This window comes from Malaclemys terrapin, chromosome 8 (assembly GCF_027887155.1).
Source record: "Malaclemys terrapin pileata isolate rMalTer1 chromosome 8, rMalTer1.hap1, whole genome shotgun sequence".
Lineage (NCBI taxonomy): Eukaryota > Metazoa > Chordata > Testudines > Emydidae > Malaclemys > Malaclemys terrapin.
The window spans coordinates 84,945,870-84,967,428 of record NC_071512.1 but is presented as its reverse complement, the minus strand read 5'-3'; the positions used below and the strand labels follow the sequence as shown (position 1 = coordinate 84,967,428).

At 38.7% G+C, this 21,559-nt stretch overlaps 1 protein-coding gene across 1 annotated transcript in view; it reads right to left on the bottom strand.

The window, feature by feature from the left end:
* The window catches only part of LOC128841842 (vitellogenin-1-like), a 48,013-nt gene extending 27,438 nt beyond the window's left edge, over positions 1-20,575 (bottom strand). The window contains exons 1-19 of the mRNA XM_054037314.1: positions 20,491-20,575; positions 20,149-20,169; positions 19,781-19,932; positions 17,830-18,081; positions 15,747-15,908; positions 15,054-15,205; positions 11,760-11,910; positions 11,498-11,655; positions 11,234-11,399; positions 9,990-10,115; positions 7,658-7,876; positions 5,433-5,650; positions 5,238-5,335; positions 2,104-2,228; positions 1,906-2,007; positions 1,702-1,821; positions 1,252-1,441; positions 1,073-1,166; positions 770-955 (exon numbers count right to left, since the gene is read on the bottom strand). Coding sequence (XP_053893289.1) covers positions 770-955; positions 1,073-1,166; positions 1,252-1,441; positions 1,702-1,821; positions 1,906-2,007; positions 2,104-2,228; positions 5,238-5,335; positions 5,433-5,650; positions 7,658-7,876; positions 9,990-10,115; positions 11,234-11,399; positions 11,498-11,655; positions 11,760-11,910; positions 15,054-15,205; positions 15,747-15,908; positions 17,830-18,081; positions 19,781-19,932; positions 20,149-20,169; positions 20,491-20,530 — 2,732 coding nt within the window. The 5' untranslated portion in view covers positions 20,531-20,575. The remainder of the gene's footprint in view (positions 1-769; positions 956-1,072; positions 1,167-1,251; positions 1,442-1,701; positions 1,822-1,905; positions 2,008-2,103; positions 2,229-5,237; positions 5,336-5,432; positions 5,651-7,657; positions 7,877-9,989; positions 10,116-11,233; positions 11,400-11,497; positions 11,656-11,759; positions 11,911-15,053; positions 15,206-15,746; positions 15,909-17,829; positions 18,082-19,780; positions 19,933-20,148; positions 20,170-20,490) is intronic.
* Between the last annotated feature and the right edge of the window lie 984 nt (positions 20,576-21,559).

Sequence of the window (21,559 nt, the reverse complement as noted above, 5' to 3'; positions counted from 1 at the left end):
AATTTTCAGCCTGGCTTTCTGTGTCTTTTGTATGTGAACATTTTCCTAAGCTTTGGTCTGCTGCTTTGATTCCTTGGACACTCTCTTTTTTCCCCTCCCTGCCTCTCTTTGTGCTTGTATTTCTATCTGTTTTTGGTTCGTTGCATCTGGCTGCAATAGTTTTCCAGAGTGTTTTGCAGTTGCATGAATGGTAGTAAATCAAGTAGACCAATCAGGCAAGAAGATCAAATGCCCACCGCAGGAAAACCAGATAAAAACACAAGAAATGCTGAATTCTGTACAATTTTAAAACATTGAATGTGTGTATGTGTGTGTGATTAGCAATGTATTCCAATTATAATCAATGGTGTTCATTCTGCTTAAACCTAACCTTATGCTTTCAAATGCAAACTTTTTAATACATATATATTGTGTAGTTATTTGAGAGAAAAAATGATGAAATGAATGTTATAAACAATTTGGGCCTAAAAGTGGTTTAAAAGAGAAAAGTAAGTGAAGACCACTGGAGAGAAGTGGCATTTATATAAGCATAATTTTTGATTCAAGGCATTTACTCTATAATAAGTAAGTTATGCCAGACAGTGCCAGTCACCAAATTATTTGCATGGGGTGATTCCTAAAAAGGAAATGCATTTTATTTTCAAAAGATTCCTTTCTGCAGTACTACATAGGAAGATAATATAATATCACCAAAAGAATCATAATATGGCTGATACAACCTGATATGAGAAAGTTCAGAAATCCGAGTCATAAAATGGATGCAGCTTACCTTAGAGTAATAACATCAGTTTCCTGGCTGCATGGTGGGATTTCCAATTTGAAATTCTTATCCTTAATATTCAGAGTAGCCGCAACGTTCATAGGGATATTTATATTCGCTTTAGCATGTGCCTCCAATCCAGCTTGGAACAGGTGTGTATTAGTTCCCATTACAAAGATCATGTCCTTGACCATGCTGAAAAATTAGAACAACATGGTGAAGTTGCATGCATACAGTAAACAGCTGACAGATACTTACAACTGCCCTGTGCATTTGGAAATATGATCGTTTTATTTTGTACTAAATGTTTACCTTAGGGTCAGCTTGGATCGCACTTTAATATTGGCATTAAGTAAGTCAGCCAGTCTGAAATCGGAACTTGGAGCTGGTGAAATCTGTGCTTGAACTATTGTAAAGAAAGAAAAGAATATGAAACTGTGTAAAAAGTACCTTGCAGTCCTGCATACCACTTGATTTTCAATTTGCCTTACCACTTCCTGCAACGTTTGTGAAAGAAGCATGATACAAGCTTGTCTCCATTGGGAATCCAATACACATAGGCACAATGCGACGGACTTCCGCAGACAACAAAGCTTTCGACCACTGGGTCCCTACACCACTTTGAAGATGATTTATGAATTTCTTTATTGAGGGAATTTTTTCTTCTGGTCCATACAATGCCTGCAATTATAGATTTGCCCTGTTTAAATAAGTAGAACTTGAATATCATAGTCCATGTCACAAATTATGCTCCAGGAGAAAATCTGCCAGCAGTGATAATAATTACTGTTGATCAAAGTTTGAACTTATTGTACATGATCAAATCCTTACAGCAAAACATCTCATGAGTGTAAAGTTAAAAAAAAAGGAAAGAGAGAAAAAAAAGAAACAGTATTTTACGCCTTTTGATTATGTGTCTGATGGTACTATCAAAGAGCTACCTGTAATAGAGTTTGGATGGAATCCTTATCAAGTGCACCAAAGAGGATTTCTTGTCCAAACATCTTCATGTAGCCTGATGCAAAAGGTTTATCACTGGGCTGTGCCTTCCAGTCAGAGAGCTGCGTGACAAGAAGAAGTTTGTTAGAATGTTCCTGGCATTGGTAGGATTAACCCCTTACTACATTTTTTTTCTGTGAACGCACCGTTTTCAGAACTTCCGTCACATCAAATGCACTGTCAGAATCACTGTCAGATAAGTGTCTTTTCGCTAACATCTCCTGCAGTCTTTCAGCTTTCAGTCCCACCTGCGTAAAGAAGTAAATCAGAAATGAAAAAAAGTGTGGGAGGAATAAAAAAACAGTGATATTAATCAGAGAAAAATTGTGGGAACGCCCATTTACCTCCAAAGGTTCAGCAATGTGTCCAACGAAATGGGCCCTGAATTTGGACAATGCTATTGATGGGAATATGCTGCCTACATTATTCAGTGTCAATGAATGGGCTGCCATTCCAATCATAAGAGACTCTAAAGAGAAAGGAAAATATACAGTAAAACGCAAGCTCAGTTAGTTTTTAAAACCACAGAGTGCAGACTGTATCAATTTACTAATTGCATAATATGAGCAATACAGCATGACATGAGAGAGGCCAGAAATCCCAGTAATAAAACTGATGTCATAAAACTGTCATAAACAGAATATTCTGCATATTTGAACTATTAATGGACAAAATTACAACTCCCCTGCTCGTTGCATAGCAATTATGCTATTTTTTCAATTGCTTCTGCTATATCGTTTACATCCGGTCAGATTCTGTAACATCAGCTTATGAGGTGCATTTACAAGACATCATTCAATGTAACTTGACAAAGGGGATCAAGAATTGAAACAAATTTGCCATCCTTTGCTAACAGTTCAGGGAAAGTGATATAGATGTCCTATAAGGACAGATGGTGAGGTGTAGACGTGTGTCCCAAATTACTCTAAGGCAGTTAAATACATCTAGTAATAAATGTTGTAACTCCTTACATGAAGTGGCACTAATTGCTCAGTAATTGTTAACTGTCAAGTAAATACAAAGCAATGTAATTTATATGTATTTCCCATTCGCTAGGTTTATCATACACAATGGGGCAGATCCTAGGGCATGGTTAATCTGTACGGAACACGTCAGATGGCTCTGTGCTAAGGTGGTTTAAAACTCTCCTTTGCACTCCCTTGATCTTGGTGCAGCTCTGTCCAGTCTAGTCCCTGTGCTGTGTGAAAGTAGCCTCAAGGCTCTTCTAAAAAAAACTGGGCTTCAACAACAGCAAGACCAAAACCATATGTGAGAACCAGGATAGCACAGGGGCATCCCTACTATATCTCCTTTCCTCCACTCTTCCCTTGTTACACCAGCAGCAGCTAGTGTGAGTGGCTGAAGAACTATGTTAGATCTCTGCCACTGGAGGATCATCCTTACTTTGGAATTATACTCCACATGCTTGTTAAACTGGCTTTAAGACCAGACTACACCAACAATGCAGCAGAAAGTTGAATAAACTTTACTGAGACCCCATATTGCTGCAATCCCATTACATAACACAGGAATCTAATGGAGAAAGGACTGGAGGCAACAAACTAAGCCATCAGGAGATATAATTTCGTACGGTCTCCAATACAGCCAAGAGATGTCATTTTAGTGTGTAATGATCCCACATTGGATCTCCCACTAAGGAATAAATCTGAGGCTTTCAACACCAGAAACACAGGTCTCCACCAATTGAGATAGGTCCATTAGCTAGTAGCATTAGTACTCTATTATCCTTTATATGAACCAGCCACTGATGTGTGTTACAGTGCATATTGTCTACATTCTAGGCCATGAAATCTTGTCATTAACCCAAACATTGCACCCACTGACACTTAATAAGAATTGCTGCTTGTAAATTATTAGATGATTTACACAAAATGTATTAACTTGAAGAGAGTATGGACATTTTCCATCAGCGTGTCAGTAACTCATACAGCTTGAGTATCAAATATTTTTAGCTTTCTGAGAAAATATTTACTAATATTTACCAATGCAAAATCGTGTTGGCACAGTCATATGATGCACTGTAGCCATTATATCTGGAGAGATGTGGATACATATAAATGTATTTGACTAAATGGCATATCTCGAGGAAGACTGAGAGATTGATGGAAAAAAACAGTGCTGACAAAAAGCAATGTTTAAAAATGAAACCCTAAAATATTAATAAATGTGTTTTATTTAATTCTGTAATAATTTCTAGAGTATCTCCCTGAATGCATTTTAAAAGGTACAAAAGTTCACATAGCATGTATTAGTGATTGTATTTCTTCAGACGTTCTCTGTCTGCGTCTCCAAGGTAGCAAGCATGTGTATCATATATTACTGTGGTCACTGTGGTATGTACTATACTTATTTTCATTGTAGAGCAGATTAAATGGCTATGTAAAATCCATGAAAAAAAGGCAGAGCAGTAACAAGATCTACCAAGGCGTTGCAATAAAATAATAAAATAATAATAAATAATAATAATAATTAATAATCAATAACAACAAAATACATCAACGTTTGTCACTGTAGGTTTAGAATGTTTCAGGGACTTGTTTTTCATTGATTTTTTTTACAAAAATAGCTTTAAATATCCAAGTTACAAAAGTGATAAAAACATCCAAATACAGAGGGACTGTGTTTATAGATATAATTCCCCTAGTCTGCCAGCTAAATATGCCAAATTGTTGGGGCTGTCATGGTCATTTGTATCAGGGAACCACTTAAATAATCACCATTATCAAATAAAACTTGCATGAAAATAGCTAGAATTTGGTTGAGCAAGCATGTGTCTTCTTATCATGCTCTCTCTCTTTATACATCTAACGGCCATACACTGCCTAGGACCTGCGCATGAAACTCCCATTGACAAGAGTGGGATATCAACAGGATCCTATGCATGGATCTACTGTATTGTATAGGAGAATTAAGGGTATGATGGTGCAAGCAAAAGCTATGAACGTAAATCTTAGTTATTTGTGAGAAAAGGAAATGTTTGTGTCTGAATATTTTCAAACTTGAATGTTTAAAGATGGGCACCTATTTTCAGAAGTGGTGAACATTCATAGCTGCATTTGAATTCAGGGGGAGTTGTGGAGGCTCAGCACTTTTAGAAATCAGACCACTTATATTCAGTTTTGGTCAGTTTTGGTGCCCAACTATGGTTTGAAAACTTGGCCTATGTCTGCATTGTTCCTAGCCCATCATGGAAGCTATATTGGGCTGGCTGTGTACAACGTAAAATGCACAGGGATATAAATCTCTTTAAAGGGAATATCCTTAGATATGACATTATATTCCTGACGATAGAAGAATTTTCAGGTGCAATGTGCAACTGACAAGCAGTTCAGGAATCTATGGGTAGAACTGGGCTTGTATGATTGGCTTGTATGATTCCCCTCCCACCCTTAACATATGTGTATTTTATTTCAAAGCCTACAGGTGATTAATATCGATGGAGAAATTTGAGCCTTACCTCTAAACATACTAAAGCGGAAAACTTTGCTGAATCGATAGCCAGGTCTGTCAAGTTTGGGGCTGAGTATTCTGATAGCCATTCTGCAGGCAGTGGCCCTGAAAGATTCAGTGAATTGTACCATATTAAAATCTCCATTGCAGTTTTCAGGAAAGCAAGTTTCTCTTTTAGAGAAATAATGTGTAGTGCCCTTACACGACTTGGAGATCCGGAGCTGTACTTCTGCCCAGAGCCCTCAGGGAAGTAAAGATGAAAGTTGCCACTTGCATGCTAGGTTCTTTTAGCATAGCATTAGCTAAAGTCACCAAGACAGGAAGACCTGGTTTGGTTTCAAGCAGAACAAAGGCAGCAATCATTCGGACTTGAGGATTAATCTTGTGGTTTAGGAACATCTCCAGGGTAATATCTTGTACCTGAAAATAGTAAATAGAATTTTAAGTTACTGTATGTTTGAACATTTGCAATTAACTATTCATCTTTTCCCACCCTTTACCACAATTGTAGTACAAGTCTTGTGTTAGAAACAAAATCCATGCTTAATTTTTTCCATTTAATTCTTGCAAGTAGTGTGGCAACAAAGTTCATAATTTTAAGTTCAGAAGGGACCATTATGACCATCTAGTCTGACCTCATCGGCCCAAAGGACCTCATCCAATGCATTTTGCATGAAACCCAGAACTTCTGTTTGAGCTATAGCAATTCTTTTAAAAAGCTAGTCAGTCTTGGCTTAAAGCCTTCAAGTGATGAAGAACCCACCACCTACCTTGTAAGTTGTTCCAATGGTTAGTTACCCTGAACGTGCCTTTTTTTCTAGTCTGAATTTGTCTAGTTTCAACTTCCAGCCATTGGATCTCATTATAGCTTTATCTGCTAGACTGAACAGCCCTCTACTATCAGAAATCTCTTCCCCACATAGATACTTGTAGATTCTCATCCAGCCACCTCAAGTTTACACAACAAATTTAACTGCACATTGTTATATGTGACAAATATCGTCTGAGCTGTACAATATTTAGTAGTGTAAGCATCCAGGTTGTGCAGTGTAAGGGCTTGATCCAAAGTACTTTAATGATCAAGCTCTAACTGACCTGATATTAATTCAGTGATGTGGATTAGCAAATGTTAAAATAAAGGTGACTACAAGGATGCAAATGTTTCCAAAATGTACACAACTATTTCAAATTAAGCAATGAAATGAAAGGCCACCTGGTAGGACTGATTAGTGCAAATTTGTGTGTAGTAAACCACAAACCTGGGATCACATTGTTTCTTATACAGTGGAACACCCAGTCATGGGCATTAAAATACTTCAGATTAGGGTTTTTCCAAAAAGTGCATAATAAATGTAATGAAATAACTGCCTGGGCCACATGAGGAGTGCTGGGCTCAGAGGGAATCACAGCCGCAATACCGCTTTGAAACACCGAAGCAGCTTTTTCTTTTCTTCTTCTGAAGAAACCATGGCTCAACCCCCATCTCCCTGCTTATATATCTCATGCAACCTAGCAGCTGTTTCCTTATTTTTTCTGTTAAAAACACATTCTGGAGCGGCTTACCTAGAGCCAAAATATGGGATCAAGACAACATATACAAAAATTGGGTATAACAGAAATCCTGATAAAGCCTCAGTGGATGTTGTGAATTCAGCTGATGTAAAGATTAATTAAAACCGTATATATTTTTTTGTTTAGAACAAGAAAAGAAAAAGAAAAGAAAACAACAATATTCCACCCCGAGTGATTAAAAAAGAATCTTGAACATAAGTCAAAAATGAAAACATAAGGTTTCTGGTTTAGAATAACACTGTTTTCAGGTGAGAGGAGCAGTAAAGCCTGATCTGTGGAGTAAGAGACTTTTTTGTGCTGCCTGATCATAATATAACTCAAAGACAAAAGTCACATTTAATAAATGTTCCGTTTATGGTTTAAACACACACAATGTCTATACATTCATAATTAGGATTCAAATCTGCAATATCTATGAGATATCAATATATATCTAAGATATGGCCCTGATTTATGATTAGATGTGACACTTAATCTATAGTTAATATAAATCTTTGGGAAAACCTTGCTTTGTGGGTTCTCTCTCACACTAGTGTTGAAATAACACTAAACACATTTTGATCAGTAACTTATCTCTCATGTATCTTTGGAAAATAAGATTTTAAAATGGAAATGCTGACAACAACCCAACAACAGAATAATGAACGTATCCTTATACTAAGCTATTCCGTGCGTTCTGAAATACTGAAGATGAATGTGTCATAAGGAATTGGAGGTTCCCACTCATAAATAATGGAATTAATGTAAAGAAAACCACCAGAAGTATGTATAAAATGCCACCCCGGTCATGCAACAAATAGAAACAACACGTTGAGCTTATAGCACATGCTAAAGAGGGATTCTTTGTTTCCTTACCTTTCGTGGGTCTCTCTTGGCCAGGTTTCTCAGGGCCATCACTGCATTATTTTGAACCCAGACTGGGAGATCAGAAGCACCAGGTGCATATCCTGGCATAAACTTCATGATGCGCTTTAGGATGGTTGGATGTCCTACATTCCCAAAGGTCTTCAGGGCCAGGACCATTTCTTCCTCCTTGGCCCTGCTGGATGCTTCAGCTGCAAAATCATATAGTGGCTGAAAAAACAAAAAGGGTTTAAATTGCAATTCGGTTCTGTAGACATACCCTGAGGGGGTCGTTGAGTAGTTTTAGTTTGTTCAAATAATTTAATTAAAGTATTTTCAGTTGCATTTAGTGCTCATGGAAATTGCTGGAATTTTAGCGCTGAAGACTGAAGTTGTGAATTTGTTCTTGGAACAAGTACAGCATAGACAGCAGCAATGCACAGTTCCTCACTGATATACCTTAAACATGATGGGTTAGATGTATACAGGGCCGGCTCCAGGCACCAGCTGAGCAAGCAGGTGCTTGGGGCGGCCAAGGGGAAGGGGCGGCACTTCGGGCTCTTCGGCAGCAATTCGGCGGCGGGTCCCTCGGTTCCTGTCTGAGGGAAGGACCTGCTGCCGAAGTGCCGCCGAAGAAGAAAGCGGCACGGTGGAGCTACAGCCGATCGCGATCGCGACTTTTTTTTTTTTTTTTTCACCGCTTGGGGCGGCAAAAACCCTGGAGCCGGCCCTGGATGTATAAAGGCACAAATGGCAGTTAGGACCCAATTCCCAATGGCTTTCAATGGGAGTTAGGAACCTGGCATTGGTGCATTTGAAAATCTTTCCTTTCCTGCTTAAGAACCCCACTAGATTCAAGAAGACAGACTAGTCTTTGGGCCCATTCTGTCTTTAGTCTCTTTTATGAGATGGTTAATAAAGGTTCCAATCTCTGCCAACTGGAATGGCAGTTTTGTAGCATCGACTTCTAGGGAGACCACCAGGCCATTTTATTCTGCTGCTTGTAAAGCAAGCAAATCCTAACGTTTTTTAGTCACTGGGCAGGATTTGTACTTGTGGTCTAAACAGCTGTCATTTTTGAGTGTGTGGCTAGACTAACTCTTGCCTGGTAGAGAACTCTTCTGACTGTACAAACAAGGGCTGAATGAAAAAAGCCAAAATATCACAGAATATTTTCAATACATCAGATAGGCCTAAAGAGCAACTTTTATTTTTTAAGACATCATATTTTTGATCTATTAATCCAGCTCAAAACTTGCACAGGATAATACTATTAGGCAAATCCAAATTTAAAACATTTCCTGTCTGACCCCTTGCTTTGCTTTAAACACTTCGCATCTCTCAATAACATTTGTCTTAAGTAGCCTAGTGGAGAAAGAGTGCTACAGTTCAGGACACCTGGGTTCTATTCCTGACTCTGCCCTTGGCCTGCTGGGTGACCTTGTGCAAGTCACTTTAGCCCTCTGTGCTTCTGTTTGCCCAACTGCAAAATGGGGAAAATGATACTTACCACCTTTGCAAAGCACTTTAAGATGTACTGAGAAAAAACGCTGTATTAGAACTAGATATTATTATTGCCAGTGTAGTCCATTGGTTTAAGTAGATGACTGGGTGTCAAGATTTCTGGGTTCTATTCCTAGCTCTACAGCTGACTCTCTACATGACTTTAGGCAAGGAATTAATCTTTGTGTTCCTTAATTTGCACATCTGTTAAATGGTTATATTTATGAGTACCATGGAAGTGTGTCCATAGGCGCTAACTTTCTCCGGTGCCAGTGGGTGCCTGTGCCCCCCCTTTCCCTGCCCCTGTCCCCACCCCAACTCCACCCATCCCCGTCCCTGGTCCCACCCCCATTCCAACCCCACCCCCAAAGTCCCCGCCCTAACTCTGCCCCTCCCTGCCCCTATTGGATCCCTTCCCCAAATCCCCGCCCCGGCCTCTTCCCCCAAAGCGCCGTGTTCCCCCTCGTCCCCCCTCCCTGCCCTGTGAATGAGCTGTTTTACAGCGCAAGCGCTGGGAGGGAGGGGTGAGAAGCAGGACGCGGCGGCACGCTTGCGGAGGAGGCAGAGGCGAAGGTGAGCTGGAGAAGGGGGGCGGGGCCACAGGGAGCTGCCGGTGGGTGCTCAGCGCCCACCAATTTTTTTCCATGGGTGCTCCAGCCCTGGAGAACCCATGGAGTTGGCACCTATGAGTGTGTCATGAGACTTCACTATAAAGCATTTTGAGAGTCTCAGATAAAAGATGCCACGAAAGCGTGCAGAATGATATGCTTTGTCCTTCCAACCTTAATTGTCTCAATTACAATTTTTCCATTAAAAAATAAAAGAAATTCAGGCTGTGTACCTGAAGAGCTGACTCAGGGCAGGAGTCCGAAACGGAGCAGTACTTGTGAACCAATGAGCCATAGGCTAGATAGGCAATTCTGTGCAGTAAAGTATCTGAGCGTGAATGAGCCTTTTTCAGGATGAGCTAGAGAGAAAATATTTGGACATTACCATCACTAGCAAGAAATAATTTAATTTTTATTTTGCATTTATGTACGTTTTCTATAAATCCGCATGCAGGAAAAGGAAATGCATAGCAACTGATATTCCCTGAAAGGTTGGCTTCTTAGTTGATCAGTGGCTGTTACTGTATTTCACACAGTGACTACATGGTATCTCTGAGAAACTTAAGATTTGTTGTTATAGTAATATTCCAGATTTTGATTTGGATATTAAGTTCTTGTTGTAATCTAAAGGGTGAAAAATCACCAAAGTAGGGAAGGTGAATTTTACTGAGAACTGAGGGGCGCATAGTATTCATAAAACTATGAGTGTTCTTTGTTGCTTTATAATTGCCAGAACTGTAGGGACAAAAAACTAAGAGGGATACTAAATATATCCCAATAATTCAGACTGATGGGAATATTTAGCGTGAAAGCATATGCTAACATCGGACTTGAATCCATCACTTTCTGTCCCATAGGTGAACATGCTAATAACTGGTCTGTGCTGACATTCATAGAGGGCCAAGTTTTGCTCTTAGAGGCATGGCTCTCATTGAAATTAAGAGGAAATGACTTTATGCTTCTGAGGGCAGAATCTGACCCACAGAATATGTACAAAATTTTATAATGAGCCTGATTCTACTCTCTCTTACACAAGTTCATTCCACACTGGCATAATTCCCTTGACTTCAGCAGAATTACTCTGATTTATACCAGTCCTGATAGGACAATCAGGCCCAATATATTCCGATAAAGCAAAACTTGTATTTCTTACTATCTAGCTGTTGTGGGGTCCCTGAGTTACAGAGCCAATCTTGATCTAACTATAAAGTTAATTTGGACAAAAGACTTCCAGAAATCAGTTTGCAACATTAAAACTACATCACTTAGGAATATTCAGCTGTTTCATTCTGGCTTCATCTATGTCCCTTTGATTGCTTCCGCCCTTCCAACACTGTCAGGAAATAAAGTCTTTTCAATCTCACTACCGGATATAAAACCTTTGTATTTTCAAAGCCTTTGCAATCTTGCCAAAGGAGTAAATACAATGGATGCTAGAATTGGTGAAGAAAGATTAGAGAGTGTTAAAACATCCTACCACAGCTTCCTCTATCACATCACGGGTTGGTGTACTTAAATGTAGGCCCACAAGCACTGCCTGGGCTGCTTCCAGGTCACTGAGTTCTTGCCTTTCAATTTTATGCCTTAAGAATCTGATTGCACTATGAGTGGAAACGGCAGGAATTATATCCCAAATCAAGCGCCTGCAATAGGAAAGACAATGATCATTTTCCAGATCTGCATCTGAACACATTAATTTCATATCTTCAATCATAGTTTTAAGAATTAAAGTTACTATTACCTGTATACAGGCCGGCTAGAAAACTGTTTCCAAACTGACTCATAGATATCATCATTTGCTGCCCGGAAAAGCTGTACAAGCTGCAGGAATTTTGATGGAGCATCACTAGGAACCCGCTCATGTGTGTGCTCTACCAGATACCGCAGGTTTTCCACTATCTGCAAGAAAATTAAAATAGACAGCAAGATCAAATATGTTCCCTTTCCCACATGCATCAGCACTGATTTACTGCGAAATATTTACTTCTGGCAGTTAATTTTACCTGACTCTCCAAGTTTTTGATTTTGAATAACTGGCCGGGAATCTGAAGCAATTCACTGCCAAAATGGTACCGAAGTGATCCACGTTTCCGGAATTCTGTTGATGGGACTTCTGAGGAGTGTTTTTCCACATCACTCAGTACCAGCTTCTGCCTGCAATGGAGAAACCCAGTGAACTAACATCATGAGATCCAGCGTGCAAAATTAAGAGAAGTTCTGCTCTTAATATAATTATGTATTTTTACAAAAGTGTTTTGTTATCAAGATGCAAAGTGATTCACAAACATATGCACTGAAATCCAGAGAGAAGGCCTGATCCTGAGAGAACCTGCAACTCCCAATACTCAGAATGAATCAGGGTCAGATCTAGACTTTACTCCCCTTTAGGAGTAAAGAACTAAAATTCCAGGGGAAGGGAAACTGGGACAGGAGGAGTATATGTGTTGAGGGGGGGGGGAGGATAAGGAGGCTTCATAAATAAGATCACAGGAAATGTGTGTGTTATATGTACATTTCTGTATTGAAGTTCAGACGAAAATAACGGACTTGATCCTTCATCAGATATCATCACTGAATTTTGAGCCTGTCTAGAGGTTTCCTGAGAGTTCTTAAACACCTCTTCACTTTCTGGTCTCAAATGGAAGTGAAAAAAGTGAAATACTGCAAGAAATGTTACAGTCTCTTCTTAAATTATTACTGACCCAACTGTAAGCAGAATGTACTGGGGTTTTCATAAGATGAAATGTTCTCATGAGATTTCCCCAACCTGATTTCTGAAGCAAAGAGATTCAGATACTTTGGAAAAACATCCAAACCTCTGGAAACTTTTCAAACTGAGCTAAACCATCACCCTTCATCATCAAGAAGTTTTTAATGAGAGGCTGTGTTTGTAAACATTTCTTATCCTTGCCATATCTGTGGTTAAAGGGATGTGTCCTATCCTGCCAATTACATTTAAATAGACCATTTAGGACAATATAATACTTTTAGGTATTTGTACTGAACATCTGAGAACATTCCAGTAGATATGATTGTACTGAATAGTCTCTAAAACCTCCATAGAAAATTGACATGTTTACTTTGGAATCTCTACAGAGATCTTTTGAAACATTCCACACACTGTTTTCATAGGATCTTTGCAAAAATATTATAGAAATACTCTACAGACAATCCAGTAGGAGCTGAATACAAGGGCCTATACAATCAATAGAGATTTTTCCTCTCCAGAAAACTTATACAATATTACTGGAAGGGCATTGGAGTCAGGAAGTATAATGCCAGGTACACTCAGACAGGTTTCTCTCCCCCTTCCAGCACATGCCAAATCTATTATATACCTTCAGCTCTGAAGTATTGGGAAGAGGCATATGTGCATATATGGGAAAATGAACATCAAGGCTTGGTCTACACTTAAAACTTATATCAGCATAGCTATGTCAGCTGGGACTGTGAAGGGGAAAAATAAATCTAGTGACGCGGCTATTCCAACAAATCCCCCAACGTTGATGCATCTTGCCAGCAGACACACTCTTCACTGGCATTAGCTAATGCTGTTCAGAGAGGTGGCGTTACTATACTGGGAGAACACCTCCATCTGTTAGCATAAGGTGAATCTACATTGGGGACTAGGCTGGCATAGGCTTTGTAATGTAGCCATGGCCTTAGGGTGGGTTAAAAGGTAAAATAATAGTAAAACTCCCCCGATTTCAATGGGAGCAGTGTTAGGCCAGCGGTGAACAGTTTTGAAAATCTGACCCCAAGTGTATTAAATTTCTTGATATTTTACTTCTGACTTATATGAAAAATGTATTTAAAATAGCTTTAGTTATCTGACAAATGCTTCCTGGAGACCCAGACTGCATACCCTCCTCTTACTACCCCTTATGTGGTTGGCCAATTCTGCTGGACAGTTCATGGAGTATAGGAGCAGGGAGCAGAGCAAAGCCACTGCTGAGTCTCTTTTCCACTCTTTTGGGGGCATCAAGCAGCCCTTGAGGAACAGGACGGAAGCAGTCTGTGCTCTCCTGAAGACAGAGGGCCAGGTCCTAAGGGGGTGGAAATCAGTGTAGGTCCATTGGCTCCAAGAGGGGTCTGCTAACTTACAACAGCCTAGGATCTGGTACCTGGTCTGCAATTATGCCTGACCCTTTCCTGGGCTGCATCAAACACCGTCCATCATCACCACCCAAATGTGTATCCACATCTGATCCGTAGAGTGTAAAAGTTCTTTAAAATACCTTATCCTACCCCCGCTTGTTCACTGTTTAACCAAGTTATCATGCCCACTTATGCTCCTCTTGGCCAATTGTTCTCCAGCCCTTTATTCATTTTTGCTGCAGTTCTCTGAATTCCTAATTTGTCTTAATCTTTCTGGTATTGCAGTGCCTAGACCTGTAAGCTATAGTGAAGGGGACAGTTCCTCACTGAATTTTATGGAGCAATGCCAGTTGACATAAGCTAGGATCTGGCTTGAGATGAAATATATCTAAGTGATAAAAAGAACTCCCTATCTTCCCTACTCTGTGACATGATTCCTCTATATACAAAGCCCATAACTAGAGCTGGTCATAAAATAATTTGTTTCTGTGGAAAATTTTGTTGAAAATTAAAAAAAATATTCATAAAGAAAACGTGAATGTTTTTGGATTTCAGGTGAAAAGTGGAAGGTTTAAATTTTTCAAGCAAATATTTTGAGGTCTTGGCCACAAAGTTTTTGACATAAATTCAAAATCTTCCACAGACGGCAAACACTTTTAGTGTAGCATTTCATTGGTTAAAACCCCAGGTACCCATCAAAAGCAGTTGTGCTGGAAAATTTTCAACCAGCCATACCCATAACTGCATTGGCAACATGACAAATTTCAAACTGCTGTGAATATCCACATGGGTCTCTTTCATTGATGTGGTTTTCCAGGGATCTTCCTTTTAGTGAGTAACTGTGTGTCAGAGTATTTTACTACAAATAAATTAGTTTGCATTTTTTCAGCTCAAATTGCATTTATCTTGGCTTTAAAGGCATAAATCAAATATCCCAGAGAAATAAACTCATCAAATACTGCCAACTTTAGCTAGCAAAATTTGGATAGTGATGCACATGTTTCAGATTTATGACCAACAGTGAAGGTTGTTTTTTTTATTATCTGGTTGAGGCTTTACATAATGTAATATTGCCAGTCAACAAGTGGTAGGTACAGAGGTCTCAATTCAGTTAGGGAATTTGACTAGATTACTTAGATGCTGAATTAGTGAATTAAAGGGATATGTAATTTTGGATCAGCTATGCAGATGTACAGTACCTTGCTTCTACTATCGCATCCCCTCCAGTGACCTCATGGAATGGTGTGAACTGATGGACTTCTTGGACATCAGCTTGCACAATTAAAGCCTCCTCACGGGAAGATTTGATTTTGTAATTGTAAGTAGTGGTTGCCCGGGAATACTTGTTTTTCTTCCGAATGAAAAAGGGACAAATAGAAAGTTATTTAATTTAAATTCAGTGAATAGAATTCATAGCTAGTAGGCTCAGAAAATACCACTTATACCATCCAGTGTGACCCATTTGTTTGCAAGGCTACTCTATACTATTCCCATTAATGTCTCATGTGAACTCTGCTTGCCTATTTACATAATGGAGTTCAATCCCATTGCTCATACTGCTAAGAATTTTAAGCATAAACTTTTCTTTCCTTGAATTTAAGTAACTGATCATTCTTTTGAGAGGGTAGAATTTTGTTCTGAACAGAGACAGCATGAGACATATGTACACCTATTCTGAGGGCATAATGTGATACAGAGGTTTTGCAATGGCCAATACACATGAATACCATGCAGAAAGCAAACATAGATAATTAGATATAACAAGCCTGATTTGCCTTCCACTTTAAGTGATATAAATCAGGAGCCAATGTAGTTAAATGGGTGCAAAACCAATGCATGTGAGAGAAGAATCAGCCCCACAATGTGTTTAAATATAAATCCATCTTACTTACTTCTCTGCAGGCTGGGCATTGGCAAGTATATGCAGCACCAGTAAACATCTGAGCTCTCTCATCACAGCTGCTTAGGTCCTTGGATTTTGTCACATAGATTTGATTTGCTTTCTTGTTTTCTTGAATCACATAGGTTGTATTGCAAACACCATCGATCCCAGCCTGCCAAAAATTAGAACCAATCAGCGCTGTCTCAGAGAATGCTTCTCTTGATGCAGACTTGCTGGATGCCTAACATGGATCTCTACTGTGCTCTGACCATATTTAAAAAACATGTGTACTGTCAAAGGGCCAAAGCAGGGGTCCCATTGAAAGCACAGACAAAATTCCCGCTGACTTCAGTGGGATAAAATTTTGGCTCAGTGAGAGGTTTGTATCAATTTCCAATTAGGGACTATGGAATAGGAGATATAATTTGGAAAAATTAATAAATATGTGCTGAAATAATTTGATCAGTCAGAATTAAACTTCAAAAGCAAGAGATTTTTGAGTTGCGACTGATACTTTGCCCTCAAAAATCCCATTATACCTAATCTCCAGCTCATACATTCCTCTATTAGAGGCTTCAGAATAGCAGATAATCTGACACACAATGTGAGCAGCAATAATTATATATTAGTTAAGAATACTGGAGCTTTAACTGTGGATTTTCTTGCATTAGAAGGTTTAACTCAAATGTTTAATACTACTTTAAGAATTTATATGTATAAGGTGTATTGGTTCTCGTCAGTCAGTGAACAGGACTTCTACTAATGTTAAAGGGGAGATAAGTGAATATATTGGGGGGGGGAATGGTTCATTTCCTGACTTTTCATTGTTAGTGGTAGCATACAATTACTCCAAGGACTTAGTGGTACGGGACCTGATTTTTCAGACCTCAGTTAAAACTCCCATTAATTAAGTGATCTCTTGTAAGTCATTTATCACCTGATTCTTCATTCCTTAAATATCCCATACTTTTATGGACCTCACTGGGAGTTTAGAAGGCACAGGAAACACAGAGTCACGCTCTGCAGCTCAGGTTCACCTTCTGTGTTTTGGGACCTATCGTGATGCCTATCTTCCTTTCTAAAGTTGAGATCCTCAGGGAAAGATGCCAAGGTTTATTAATCAGTAAATGACTGAGTAAAATAATGAAAACTCAGAGAAGATTTCAGTAGTTAAACCCATATGTGTAGGTTGGCAACCGGACTACCACATGTAACCAATTCATTTAGAAATAATGAAGATGTGCAACTGGGCATTGCAAAATACTGCATATGCTACAGCTACAAGGTCTCAATATGATGACGCAGGTGGAACACATATTGTGAAAAATATGAGATCCTGAAGCTCATTTCTGAACCTTATTCTGATCATATCAAGTAAATGAAAGTGGTTTGGGGCTACATTTGCAATAAAAATATTTTGAAAGCACAATAATATCAATGAAATGAAAACCAACCTCATCAATGTAAATATATTTATGCACAACTAAATCAATTTCAATCTGTGTGGTGAATTTCAATGTGGGGTTACTTAAAATGGTATTAAAACCCATAAAACAGTGGAAATTCCAACAGAACATCAAGTACAGCTGTAAATGCTATTATAATAACACAACATCATATGTACTATATTCCTTCTCAAATAGGAGCTAAAGGAGATTAAAGTATGCATGATTTCTTAGAGACATCAAATTGCTATTATTTCTAGATGAAATGTTAATAATATGCTGAGGGTTTAAGCTTATTTTAATGTACTATTCACATTTTTTGTAGACCAACATTATAGCTTTCAGAGTGGTTTCCTTTTTCCTTTTACCACCCAACAAGCCATGTTTTCTTAGTTTCTAATGTTGTTAATGCACTCCTGAAATCATTGGATCAATTAGATTAAAAATCTATACATTTCTCTGGACCATTAAGGCATAGATCTACCAGTGGCAGTACAGAATAGATGAACAACTTTCCTCTAAGTCTAGATGTTGCTTACTAGTAAATAGACACTTAACACTGAATTCAGATAAATGTGTTAGAAGAACCAGAAGTGTATGCTTATTCAAATTACACCACAAACATAATTACCAAAGCAAAGTGCTCACCTCCTGCAAATTATATGTGTTCTGTGACTTCTTCAGGGTGAATTCCAGCACATTCAGAAATCCTCGATAGAAATTAAGACCATCATCTGAGAGAGCATCTGGAGCCATAAGATTTCCAACACGGCCATTGCTGTATTCAAATTTGACGGGATTTCTGAGTTGTGCTGAAAGAGCCTGGGTCAGTTTAGATGACCGTGCAAATGGATCTCTAGGCCAGATACCATTGTATTCTGCTGCTTCAAGTGAATGAATCTGGGAGAGAAGGGGAAATAGATTTCCTATTAACATTTTTCCATGAACTTTTTTTCTTAGGATTTTATGAAGCAATACCTCAAGATAAAGCCATGACAGGGACTTGCAGATGTGAAAAGTGGCTGAGTGGGATGTTTCCACACATACCATCCTTTGTCTCAATTCACAGATCATCTGTCTGGCCCAAAGGTAGGCCTGTGTACAGAACTGAACCAGAGAAGAGACACACTAAGCCCTATTCTACCACCAGAACTGTGGAAGACCTGCGATAAATTGTGTGGAACATCAATGTTGCATGAAGCAGCATTAACTCAGGTGGCACTTGCTATGATCCCCCTAACTGAAGTCACAAAGCACAGCCAAGGGTAGAGCTAATAGTGACATGGCTGCTGAGCTATTCTTAGAGTCACAATTAGTGTGTGTGTGTGTGAGGGGGAGGGGGAGCTAGAGAGCAGAGTGGAGGAATTGTCCCTCCCTATATGTTTTCCCTGGGAACCTTGGGGTTGGAAGCTCAGATAGCTGCAGATCTCTCTTCTCCACCTCATATTGTAGCCCTGCTGCAGTGCAAAACTCCCTCACCCCCCAACACACTGCCCCATCAATGTGCTTCTGCCATATATGTTCAGTTTCCAGGGCCCATTCAGTACTTGGGCTTTCAGTGGAGACTGCCAACATGGGTGAGAGTTATGCTGGTGGTTTTATGATGAAGATACTTGTCTACTGGGAAGGGGTCTGAGACCATTAATTTTGATTTAAGGTAGATATGAACCAGTGGCCTGCAAGTGAAAGGTTAATCTCCTGCACCGTTCACTTCTCCAAAACCAAATGCTTTAAATTTAGCAGCATAAAAATAAACGTCCCTTATAGTTGAAAGGGCATGCCATGTTCCATAACCAAAGAGAGACATTTCCTATTGCCTTTCATTATATCCTATAAGAATACACAACAGCAGGCAGCTACTTCAGTTGGAAAGTTCCTGCTCTTTTCAGGCACTTATTAGGACATAGCCACTAGTCTTTCCTATCTATAATTTAAATTTGCCAAGTGAAATCTTTTAAAAAGATGATTTTTCTTCCACACACATACAAGACTAAATGGAATCAGTCCAGAGCAATAAAGGGGTATGTTTCAATACATTCATTGGAAGCACACATAGGCTTACATTAGAGGTCAAAATCATTTTCATATCATCAGAAATCTTTAGTAATTACTCAAAAATGTTAATGTCAGCATACAATAAAGGAATACAATCTCAGTGTAGCACAACATGGCATTTCCCCACTGAAGCTAAAGAAACAGCCAGAAAAAAATACGCATGCCAGATATTGAATGACATCCAGCTGCTGTAATATGTTTATTTCTGTTTGTTTGCTAGTTGCAAAATCAGTTGATTAAATAATCTTAGGTTGTACAGTTTGGGAACAATTGAATTGATCCAGTAATGAATTTATTACATTCTGTTGTCTCCCTGACCACAAAGCAGAAGAAATCCTTCAAGCCCAAGGTTGGCTTGAGCTGAGAATTACCTGGCAAAGTGCAAATAGAATATAGGGAACTGCATAAAAAAATAACAGTGTCAGTTACATTCTGCCTGAGTAAGCAAAACATATGATGAAACTTAATTATTTCCCCAAAGTTTGAAAAAAAAAAGTCAGGTAGGAAGATAATTTCAGCTTTCTCATTGGATACATTTTCTTACCCTAATAAGACAAAGTTTTGGCCCAATACCACTGATTTCCACTTTACATTTTACTTTTATTCCAGCTCTTGCAAGTCCTCTGTCTGGAAGTCCACTGAGAAATACACTTTCATAATCATATGTGTAAACCTTGTTTTCTTTGAAATCAGGTTCTGTAAAGAAACAATGCTCAGTAAACATTATAGAGAACCTATAGAATATATTTTAGTACACTTAGTTCCAAATAGGAAAGATCAATTTGTTCATTTTGATATTACTTCTGAAGCACATTAGCAGTTGTAAAATTAAATTAAACATTCCTACACCTTTCAGATTATATTTCAATTGCACCCATTAGAATGATATAATCTGATAGGAAAAATACTTACGATAATTAAGATGCTGACTCCCTGAAAGAGAAAAAATATATAGAAATTATGGCAAAGAATCATTTTACAATTTTTTTTATAAAAAATTACTGTCCAAATTTTTATCTCAATTTATGAAGTACATGCTGCATAATACTTTCCAGTTAATTCTGTTAATTTTTAAACACAGAATATATCCAAACTTTCCTCCCCTAGACAATGGAGAATTTGGTATCAGGTTTTCTTGTCCATTTATGCAACTTTGAAGTTTATATTTATAAATGAACAAAAATTAGTCTCATAAGCCTTATTCAAAAAAGTCTCTGCTATAAACCAATCCAGACAGATAACGTACTTACTTACCCACAAGGGTTAAAGTCAGAGCTAGAATTAAGTCCCTCATTATGAAGGATAAGCTAAAGGTGAATGTGCCGGGTTCTCTTTTATAAAGGCATAATGTATCACATGATCATCAAAGTGAAGTTCCAAAATAAATAAGCATATTTCAGAATCAGTATTGATCAATCAAAAAACAAACATTTCTTGGGGTAGGAATTCTGTTAATGCAAATCTATTGGATAATTTAGACCAAATGTATCTTTTCTATGAAATATGGAATCTATTTCTGATATTTCTTGTTTTCGCCCTTTTTTCCCATTTCTCCACACACATTTATACAATAATTCAACAACTGGCAATACATATTTGGGCTTACTTTAAAAACAGTGGAGCCAGATTCACAGCTGATGTAACTCAGCCTCGCTCCATTGAATTCAGTGAAGTCATGATGATTTACACCTCCTGCATATCTAGACCACAAGCTCTTTGAGACATATATCAGTTCTTCAAAGTGACATAGTCTTAAAGGAGGATTTGTGCATAATTTAATCTTTCAGTGACTGAGATTTGTGCATGCTGCTTTACGTCACAATCCTGCAGAGAAAACCATGCAAATGCAGAGCCCCACTGAAGTCAATGAGGTTCAATGACTGTGCATGGCTCCCCCTGCAGTTCTCTTTGCAGGAGTGGGGTCTTATTGCAGACTTGTGTGAAGCTATCTGGGGAGAGCAACTCCCTCAGATTCTGTTGCTGGTTACGTGTGTATCAATCTCGAATAAATGGGCTGGCCATTTAGGTCAATGGCATTACTCTAGATTTAAACCATAAAAATGAGAGGAAAATTCACCATTTTCATGGAAGCACAGAATCACAGGGTTTAGAGGAACCTTGAGAGGTCGTCAAGTCCATACCCCTCTGCTGAGGCAGGACTGTGTTTACCTAGACAAGTGAACCTATTTTGCTGTGATATCTTAAGAGGAGACTGTAAGAAGAGGCAGTGGGTAACATTTTCAAAAATACCCGTGTGTGTTAGGTGCATTATATCCCATTGACTTTGAAAGGAATGGCCACTAAATCACTTAGGTGATTTTTG